Source organism: Suncus etruscus, chromosome 15 (genome assembly GCF_024139225.1).
Source record: "Suncus etruscus isolate mSunEtr1 chromosome 15, mSunEtr1.pri.cur, whole genome shotgun sequence".
NCBI classification, from domain to species: domain Eukaryota; kingdom Metazoa; phylum Chordata; class Mammalia; order Eulipotyphla; family Soricidae; genus Suncus; species Suncus etruscus.
Window position 1 is genome coordinate 74,545,192 of NC_064862.1, and position 10,213 is coordinate 74,555,404.

Consider the following 10,213-nt stretch of genomic DNA (forward strand, 5'->3'; position numbering starts at 1 on the left):
TACTCCTGTTGTACTCGTGTGACCATATGGGATGCTCAGGATCGAACCCAGGCCGGCTGCATGCAACTCAAACACCCTACCTGCTGTATTACCGCTCTAGCCCAGGGTGTTAGAATTTTAATTTCAAGGGATTTTTCGAACTGGAAAGGTTCTTGGATGGCAATTCCCTGTTGTTGGTACCACCTTCTTTGCTGTTTCATGTTTACTGGAGAAATATCTATTGAACATGATACCGTCTTTGCCCTCCTGATACTCCATCCTAATGTGTCCTGAAGCACTGGGTGAAGGGGAAAAGGAGCTGCTACTTGCACCCCATCACCACGCAGATGCGGACCCTAAGAGGATACTTTTACCCACAGGGTCGAGCCTTCTTGGCATAGAAAGGGGCAGAAACTTTTTTTTACCTTCCCCTTAATCGTCTCCCCTACTCGGGATTTCTTTTCCTCTAGATGTGCTTAACAGGACCAGCCTATCTTATGCTTAGAGTTAGCCAAGACCCTGGAAATCCTGCTCCTCCTAATCAAGCTTTTCTTGCGAGTATTGAAAAGTCACGAAGGTTGCAGGTTCCCTGGGAGTGGGGACGAGGGATGGTCAATGGACAAGTGCAGGGTTAGACTGTCATCCATGCCCGCCCGTTCTCCATTTCCTGTCCGGAGACTAAACACCAAAACAGGCTCAAACTTTGTTCAGGTGTAGGGACGCAGACAGGGTGGCTGCTGGAGGAACTGCGGGGTTAGGCGCCGGTGAGTGCCGTCTGCGCATGCGCGCGCCGACCTGCCGTCAGCTTTGGGGAGGAAGAGGCGGGGCTAGACCCTCGGTGGAGGCGGGCTTAGCAACCGCTCCCTAAGGCGATTGGCTCTACGCGGGGAGGGGCCTGCTTCCGCCGGGCGCCGGAAGTGGCTGTCCGCCCCTGCCAGTGAGCTATGGAGACAGGGCCACAGTAGGGTCTGAGGAGTGAGGATTGCGGGGTGGCGGCCATGGAGGCCGTGCTGAACGAGCTGGTGTCTGTGGACGACCTGCTGGTGAGGCCATGTCTGGAGGGAGGGGAAAAAGGAAGGCTCGGACGGGTGGACTGTGAGGAAAGTCGGGGAAGGGGCCCAATACTTCCCAGCATCAGCCCTGGTAGGGACACCGAACTACGACTCCCAGCAGCCTCCGCTGCGCCCGGCTACTGCGCGAGGCGCCCCTCTGCCGCACTGGCTGATGGGAGTTGTAGTTTCTTGTGGCATCGCGTCACTGACTTCCCGAGGCAAGAGGCTGGCCTGGAAATTTGACGGGTTCCCAACTGGTGCGGGTGGGAAACGATTGCCCGGAGGCGGGCGCAGACGTCTGTCCGTGAGCGCTCCTGCAGGAATGGGGAATGCTGCGCACACCCTCAATTTCCTGGGCTCTAAGTGCCTGCCCGGCCCCATCGCCATGGGAGCAGGGAGCGCCCTAGAAAGTGGGCGCTATTTTTATGCCCGTTTTGCAAGGAAGGCGAGGTCCAGGCGCGTGGGGTGGGGCAGCGCGGAGGCTGGTGCCCAGCGGCTCTGACAGCCTGTTTACTGTTCTGCCCTGGTCAGCTGCTCCGGGAGCCGTGCCTGGAGCCGCCACCAGGTGGCATCTCCGCCCGGGGCCACTAGGGGGAGGAGGACTGCGTGGGGAGGGGGGATGCCTGCCCCTGGTGAGAGCCCCCCCTCCCTAAGTGCAGAATGCCTCGGTCCTTGTGATGGAACGAGCCATGCTTTGGGCAATAGGGTGAGGGTCCAGAGATTGAGACCCTTGAGGGAAAGAGGGCCACCTGGGAATGGAGCATCCTATCCCCTCAAAACCTCGCACCCCCTTCCCCACGGCAGAAGTTCGAAAAGAAGTTCCAGTCGGAGCAGGCCGCGGGCACGGTATCCAAGAGCACGCAGTTCGAGTACGCCTGGTGCCTGGTGCGGAGCAAGTACAACGAGGATATCCGGAAAGGCATCTGTCTGCTGGAGGGTGAGGCGCGGGGGCTCCGCTGCCTGTCTCCCCAACTCCCCATGCCGCCTTTGGCTGCGCAGACGTGTTTTCCTGTCAACAACACAACACAACACAACACAGCACAAAAGGCTCTAACTAGCAGCCTGCCTCATCTTCACAGTTTGGGCCCAAGGTTGAGCCGGCAGTCCCAAGGGACATAGATGGTCTGGTGGGCCCACTAGGAGAGAGGTCTGTCCTGAGATCATGTTGCTGGGGACCTAATGGCCTTGATAGAACCCGAGTCCCCACTTTCCAGACTGGCCTTTTGCCCCTGGACTCTCACATGTTGCCTACTCATCAGCTTTGGATGGCTTTTGTGGGGATGGGGTTGGCTGCAATATCAGAAGGCAGCCCCCCAAATCGTGGTGCCTTTGTTAGTGGCAACCCAGCATCTTGTGGACGACTCCTAGCTGTAGAATTCTGACTCTTGTTAGTTTTGGGGAGGTTCCCCTTTTGCCATTCTCATGGCTGGGCCTCACCTATTCCCCAGACTCGGTCTCTTGGAGAGTCTGACAGAGGAGAGACGCCTCCCTCCTCGCTTCGAGGAAATCTAGGAAAAGGGAGATCGCATGTGCGCAAATGCTCCCCCTGTTTGCCTCTGACGGCTCCAGGGGCGCAGCTGCAGAAGCGATTGCCCAGTGCCGCCAGCCCAGGGGAGGACAGACACAAACACTGGGGGAAATTTCTAGACACCTGCAAAACTACTTAGCCACAGATCCTCATACAGAGGAGCCCAACCAAACACATACGCTGTGGGAACTTTGAGTTAAGCTGGAGTCAGGTGGGGTCACTCTGTGTTTGTCCCCCTTTTCCCAAGACAGGTTACATGGAGGTTTCATCATCGATGTGGCTGTTAACGACTCTAGGGTACACAGCAGATGAGTGGATGAGGCAGGATTTGGGGTCCCCTTTCAGTTCACTTGGCTCAACCCGACTTGACCATCAGAAAATGGGGTAGCTGATGTCCATGGTTCCCCAGAGCAGGGGGTGTGAGGTGGGGGTGTGGGTTAGAAACTAGGAGAAAGGAGATTCTATTTTCACTCTCTTTTCTGATATCCATCTCTTCCCCCCACCCCCCCAGAGCTGTTGCCCAAGGGGAGCAAAGAGGAGCAGAGGGATTATGTCTTCTACCTGGCCGTGGGCAACTACCGGCTCAAGGTGAGGCAGAGATGGGGACAGCACCCCGCAGTTCATGTGCTCTCCAGGTTTGTAGAAGGGCTGAAGAGGGCAATGTGGGGACGGGTGCAGCTGAGCCAGGGCTGTGTGGTGAAAGGCTAGCCAAGCAGGCTGCTGAGGGTGTGGGGAGTAAGTGACATCATTGGGCTGTGGGCTGTTATCTCCCCCGGCTTATCACCCCCACGCAGCGGGGCTGTTTGTGGACTCTACTCCGCTGGGTGGGGCGGAGGGATGGGGGAGGCGCCTTGTGGCTCAGGGCTTCAGGGGTGCATGTGGATCCCCACTAGGAGTATGAGAGGGCCCTGAAGTACGTGCGCGGGCTGCTGCAGACCGAGCCCCAGAACAACCAGGCCAAGGAACTGGAGCGCCTCATTGACAAGGCCATGAAGAAAGGTGAACCCCCTTCTCCTCACACCCCTGCCTCTGTGCCCCTCACCCCTCCCATTCTTCCTTGGCTTTACACAGGACTGCCCCTTCTTCCACAGATGGGCTGGTGGGCATGGCCATCGTGGGAGGCATGGCCCTGGGCGTGGCAGGCCTGGCAGGGCTCATCGGCCTCGCCGTTTCCAAGTCCAAGTCCTGAAGGACGCACCTTACCTCTGCCACGGGCACCTGCAGGGTCTATCCATGCCGCCCCCTTCCCTACGGCCCTCGACACTTCCCTCTCCAGTCTTCAGCCCTGCCCCGAGGCCTCAAACCTTGTACTTGGGGATGAGTGTAAATAAACTGGCTCTGGATTAGTGGCATTTCTGTGTGTGTGTGTATGTATCTGTCTGTGTGGCAGCAGGTCCGAATAGTGCTGTCTCCACTGTCCTGCCCCAGGTGTTCTGCTCCCTGCCCTGCAGACTTGTGGGGCTCCCCTTTGTCCACACAGCTGCCCATACCCCCACCTTTCCTTCCTCCACGGTCCCCAGCTGCAGTGGATCATCTGTGGGGCCACACGGCAGGCTGCGGGGAGTTGGCGGCCGGAGGTGGGAAGGGCCCCGCGACCATTTGTCTGTCTCCTCTGACCCACTCAGCTGTTGCTCAGCACGTGGAGTTTTCCACACCCGGGGGCCCCCACTTGGCTTCCTCCAGAACCCCCGCCCTTCCCTCCCTTTGTCTTCCTGCGTCTTTGCCTTCCTCCTCCCCTGCCCTCCTTGGGAGGGGCCCTACAGCAGGGGGAGGTCTGGTAGGGTAGGGGTGGGAGAGGCAAGGCAGCCAGGACACCTTGGATGCATGTGGCCCCCACCCAGCCGTGCCAGGCTCTGCACAGGCCATGGGCGCCCACATACCATGCGTTCCACAGCTGGGGGCGGGGTGGTGTGCAGGCAAAGGGGAGCACGGATGGGGGAGCAGTGGGAGAAAGGGCATCTGTAAAGCTGCCCAGGGGCAGACCAGTGTCTCAGACATGACACAGCCTAGGCACAGGCTGGGGGGCATCAGGGGAGGTGAGGGCCCCCACACTGCACCCCTGTGCTCCAGCATGACGGGTTTAGCCCAGCCTCGGGGTGGGTCCCTAGAGCTCCTAATCCATCATTAATAGAAGAGTGACACAAGAGATAAATCCCAGTGAGGGAGATTCCCACAGGATCTTGTCCCGCCAGTCTTTGGACCATGCTGGGATTCAGAGGTCACCCCACCAAAGGGACCTTTGGGCTCAGGGTCTGGGACATCAGAGGGAAGAACCAGTTGGCCTTTCCCAAGTCTTGGCACATCCTGAACTCTGATCCCCCAATTTAGAAGACTAGGCAAATGAGCATCCAGGCCAGACTCTGTGTCCTGTACCCGCAGGCTGGTGCTGCTGGAATGTCCAGGTTTGAGGCAGGAAGAATCCCACGGCTCCCTCATCTTCCTGCTGGTTGGACCCTAGAGCTGTGGGGTTCCCCTCTGCACCTTTCTTTGGAGACCCAAAATGCCAGAAGGTCTGGGGCTCTAGGTTTCTTGAACACTCTCACTACTCGGGCACCTCCAAACCTTCCCTAGTGCAGGTAGCCCGGGTCCCCCCAACTCTGTTCACAGGACCTGATGTAAGCTGAGTCAGAGTTAGAGATAGAAGTTTCCCTCTGCTCTCAGTGCCTCCCATGGGGGCCCCCTCCTGGCTGCATCCGTTAGTCACACCCGAGTAAGTCCTGCCCACCACCCTCTTGGGGCGGGGAGCTCCGGGCAGTGGAGAGGGCGGCCGGGGGAGGAGGTGGACTCTTGGCCGGTCCGTTTATTCCCTCCATCTCCCGGCCAGCAGCTGCGCGCTCCGGGCTCCTTCCTCGCACCGCCCAGTGCGGGCCGGAGCCGGAGCCTCAGTGGAGCCCAGGTGCCCATTGGGGACTGCTTGCCACCATGTCGATGGCAGTAGAGACCCTGGGCTACTTCCTGGGCGCACTGGGGCTGCTGATGCTGGGGGTGACACTGCCACACAGCCAGTGGCGTGTGTCCACCATCCACGGCAACGTCATCACCACCAACACCATCTTCGAGAACCTCTGGTACAGCTGTGCTACCGACTCCCTGGGCGTGTACAACTGCCGCGAGTTCCCGTCTATGCTTGCACTGTCTGGTACTGGGGTTTGGGAAACTCCAGGGGTGGGTAAGGGCCCCCTCACATGCATGTGGCCACCCCGCCCTCTGCCCCTCGGTCCACAAGGCTGCCAGACTCTATTGGTTCCCATGCCTGCTGTTCAGCACTGGGCCTGCTTCAGGAGACTGTGTGGTAAACTTGGGGTCCCACCGGGTAGATTGGGGTTTCTGGGCGGGCCCTGCCTGATGCCAGGCAGTTTGTCTTTCCATACACACATCCTCCACTTTTAGTGCTTTAGTTTTGGGATTGGAAGGGTAGTTCCAGTAGAGGGGTGGAGAGCCATGGTGTTGAGTTCTTGAGACTTGGGAGAGCCGAATGGTTTTAGGGGAACCCATCGTGTCTGTGTCATCTGCCTTCAGCCAGGCTAGGGCATTTTGGGGTTTGCTGAAGGTTTTAGGATTCTGGAGTTGTGACTCTGGATAAAACAAAGTGGTTGGAACTCTACTCTCCATCCTCACAGTGGCCAGAAACGCTACAAGTGTGGCTCACCTGCCCCTCTAGGGAGTCGGGAGGAACTGGGGCTTTCCCTCCATGCTGTCAAGATGCCTTAGGCCCCAGTGGGGTGGATGGGGCTCTGCTGGGGAGCACTTACATATATATGAAAGACCTTGAGATGGGCTAAGGGGAAGATGCTCTGGACAGTTAAGTGACATGAGGTGTGTGTGCAGGGGTAGGGGGTGGAGGTGTGCACAGCGTGGGGCGCATGCAGGTGTGTGTTTACAGAAGGTATGTTAAGGGGGTGTTTTGTGCCTCTGATTTCCCCAAAACCTGAGGCACTCCTCCAATCCAGCAGCCAGACAAGTGGTCAGAAGGGGTGTGGAGGCAGTAGCTCAGAAGACGCTCCCCGCCCTCCCCACATCTCCGGCCTGTCCAGCCCGGGTGGGATCCTAGAGAACATGCCACACTCATGCAGGGAGGGTAGCCCAGGGCCTTGGGAACCAAGGGTGCCCCCACTCCACCCCACTGCTTGGATCACAGCCCCATGCACAGCATTCAGCTTTGGTGCTGGTGCTTTGAGGTCGTTGGTGACTGGCAGTGGTGCCGGGCTAAGCTCGGTGGGCAGGAGCCTCGCCCTGGTCCTGGAGGGGTCTTGATTGTGTCCTCCAGCTGTGCCCAGAGCTGGTCTCCAGAACAGGGACAGGGAATGGGCGTGACAGGGGCGGGTGGGGCGGGGCCTCCAGAAGGCGTGATCAGGAGTGAGAAGTGCTCCCTGAGAACTTTGTCCCTCCTCCCTACCCCCCTATTCCGTCCTCTTCCCACCTCGCTGGCAGGGCCCCAGGCTTTCCCTTTCAGTAGCAAGGGCACTGCCCCACCCTGGGAAGGGGTGCAAGGTCCTCAGTGGTATCAGACAGAGAAGGGGGAAGGGGAGCCGAAAGGGGACTGCAGCCACTTCCCCCGATTCTGGAGCAGAAAGCCTGAAAGTTAGGAAACCCCCCCCCCCCCCCATCTCACCTGCTGTGGATCCGAGTGCTGGGTGGCGACCACAGTCCATGGCTGCCCCCTGCTGGGAGCTGGGAGGGTGCAAGGAGAACCTGGGGAAGGGGCTAGATGGGAGAGGACCTGAGATGACAGATGAAAGGATGGACAGGATGATAGAGGATGGCAGGCACTGGGACACTACGGTGCTGGGGGGACAGGTGTTTCCTGCAGGGTGTCATCATGGGTCTTCAACAGCGCCTCTCCATGGGACTAGCACCCAGAGGGTTGACGGCCTATAAGGGAGTACGGTCCCCTAGAACAAAGACCTCTGGTTCAGGGAGTGTCCCTTAGCAGAGGGGTCGGTGAAGGAGTGAGGAAGGAACCTCACAAGCTGGCAGGACTCCTGAGGGGAGGATTGATAGCTGCTGGGGGACCCATGGCTATGCCCCTTCTCCCCCCCACAGGATACCTGCAGGCCAGCCGGGCACTCATGATCACTGCCATCCTCCTGGGCTTCCTGGGCCTCCTACTCGGTGTGCTAGGGCTGCGCTGCACCAACGTGGGGAGCATAGTGCTGTCCCGGAAGGCCAAGCTGGCCGCTACCGCTGGAGCTTTCCATATCCTGGCTGGTAATGGACAGAGTGCCCTTTCTTCTTGGCCCCCCTTAACTTCCCTGCTCAGCTCTTCTCTCTAGCCCTCCCCAGCCTGACCCACACTCCCTCATGGCGCATGTTTCCTGGGTGGCATTCGCATTTCGGAGCCAGGCACAGGTGTCTGAGGGAGGGTGTGGGAGTCTGTTCCAGATCTTACAGCCTGGTAGTGAGGACTAAGTGAGGTGCCCTAAACAGAGCACCTCACCCTCTTTCACCTCTTAAGGCTTTTCTGCAGCAACTCACCCTGTTGTGGCCAGTGGTAGGAGGGTGGGGGCCAAGCAGTCAGATTGGGGTGCAGGCAGATGTGGCCCGTGGGGCAGGAGCAGGGGGTACTGAATCAAGAGGGACCTCGATGGGGCCAGAGTGGTGGCATAAGCACATGCTAGCCTAATATGGACCAAGATTCAATCCCCCGGTGTCCCATATGGTCCCCTAAGCCAGGAGCGATTTCTGAGCACATAGCCAGGAGTAACCCCTGAGCATCACCAAGTGTGGCCCCAAAACAAAATAAAAACAAACAAAAAAAGAGGAGCCACGAAGGGGCTAGAGGGACCCTTCTTGTCGCACCAGGTTTCTGCGGGATGGTAGCCATCTCTTGGTATGCCTTCAACATCACCCGGGAGTTCTTTGATCCCCTGTATCCTGGAACCAAGTGAGTGTGGGGACATGCCTTCTGGGAAGATATGGGGGGGGAGGGGCGCCAGACTAACTCTAGCCTGGCCTCCCGTGTCTGCAGATACGAGCTGGGTACGGCCCTCTACCTGGGCTGGAGCGCCTCGCTGCTGTCCATCCTGGGTGGCCTCTGTCTCGGGGTCAACTGTTGCTGCCCTCCAGAAGCTGAGACGACTCCCGCCAGGTGAGCTGGTTCAGGTAGCTGGGAGGACTTTGGGGGGGGGGCACGCACCCAGAGCTAACCCACTCTCCTTGGCCTCACAGGACTTGGCTTCCTTACAAGACCCCCACCAAACCCGCCACCAGCATCGCCACCCGCCTGCGGGCCTCTGATGACGAAGTGGATAGCAGCTTTGGGAAATACGGGAAAAATGCTTATGTGTAGCGGGGCTGGCCTGTGCACCCAATGCCTGGGCCAAGAGGAATCACAGGATCTCAGAACAAGCCGCCAATCATAGCCTCAAAGGCCAGCTAGGCTCTGCCCCATGTTCAGAAACCACGCCCAGGCCCCACCTCCTTTGCCAGCCTTGGGCATCCTTGTGGGGCCCAGAAAGTGCCATCCCAGGACATGGCCCAGGCAGCTCCTCTGAGTCTGGGTTTTAGGATCGCATGCTGAGAATGTCTGTTAGAAGTCTTTGTAATTTACAAACAAATAAACATTATTGTGAACTGTTCAGGGGTGCAAGGTGTGAACTTGCTTTGAGGCCAAGTAAGGGAGTGACTGGGGTCCCCCATCTGCTCCCCATTACCTGCAGTCACCAAGTGAGAGAATATGGGGCTGAAGCTGTCTGTGGGGTGCTCAGTGCCCTAGCGACAGTTACGAAGACGAGGAAACGGCCCCGCAATCCCAGCACCCTGTGGCAGCTGCCAGGTCGCCCCTTCTCTACGTGGCCACGGATCCCCCCACAATGCTCTAGACATTCCAAAGAAGCCACAGCCTGAGACTAACTCAGGGGGGCTGAGGAGGGCGTGTGCAGCAGGGAGCAACGCCAGAAGGGGCCACTGTGGGAAACTGGGTTAGGAGCCCTGGTTTGGAACCCTGAGAAGCCAGGAAGTTGCCAAGCCCACCAGAGTGCCTGAGACTCAGCGAGAGTGAGGTACCAGGGCAGAGCCTGTGAGGCGTCAGCCTGCGCTGGGCATTACAGCCCTGTGAGACGTGCCGTCTGGTTGGGTCACACTGCTGGGCCAGTTTATGGCGTCTGGGATCTGAAGGTCGGGGATTCCGGGGGTGGAGACGCTATTGCGCAGAGCCTGGTCCCAAGGGCACAGCTGGCTCATCTCTAAGGGCTGGGAGGCCTGGCCCAGGGGAGGCCTTTGGGGCAGGAGCCTTTTGGGACCAAACTGGCTTGTTTCTGCCCAGACTCAGGAGTAGAGTACAAAGATGCCCCCTTGGGGCTTCAAATACAGCTCCGCTCAGGAAGAGCTGTGCCCGTCCCTAGCCCTGTCCGAGGCAGGACTGAGCAGAAAGCTCTAGCATTTCCTCAATAAGACTTGATATGGGACAGGAGTGATAGCACAATGGGTAGGGCATTTGCTGACTTGACTGGCTGACTTGGGTTTAATCCCTGGCATATCACACAGTCCCGAGCCTGCCAGGAATGATTTCTGAGTGTTAAGCAAGAAGCAACCCCTGAGCACCCTGGGTGTGGCCCAAAAGCAAAAAAAAAAAAAAAAAAGACTTGATGTTTGCGTGGATGGGATGGTATGTACCCCAGTGGGGAAAAGGGCATGCAAAGGGTTCTATCTCTGA

General features: G+C 58.5%; 2 protein-coding genes across 2 annotated transcripts; both read left to right on the forward strand.

Annotated features, from left to right (window-relative positions):
* The first annotated feature begins 638 nt into the window (after positions 1-638).
* FIS1 (fission, mitochondrial 1) lies at positions 639-3,911 on the forward strand. The gene is made up of 5 exons (XM_049787888.1): positions 639-1,022; positions 1,836-1,968; positions 3,071-3,147; positions 3,453-3,558; positions 3,651-3,911. Exons 1-5 carry the CDS (start codon positions 978-980, stop codon positions 3,746-3,748), a joined length of 459 nt encoding a protein of 152 aa, XP_049643845.1. The 5' UTR covers positions 639-977; the 3' UTR covers positions 3,749-3,911.
* Positions 3,912-5,122: 1,211 nt separating this feature from the next.
* CLDN15 (claudin 15) lies at positions 5,123-9,030 on the forward strand. The gene is made up of 5 exons (XM_049787879.1): positions 5,123-5,698; positions 7,603-7,767; positions 8,362-8,443; positions 8,528-8,647; positions 8,728-9,030. Exons 1-5 carry the CDS (start codon positions 5,482-5,484, stop codon positions 8,846-8,848), a joined length of 705 nt encoding a protein of 234 aa, XP_049643836.1. The 5' UTR covers positions 5,123-5,481; the 3' UTR covers positions 8,849-9,030.
* Positions 9,031-10,213: the final 1,183 nt, after the last annotated feature.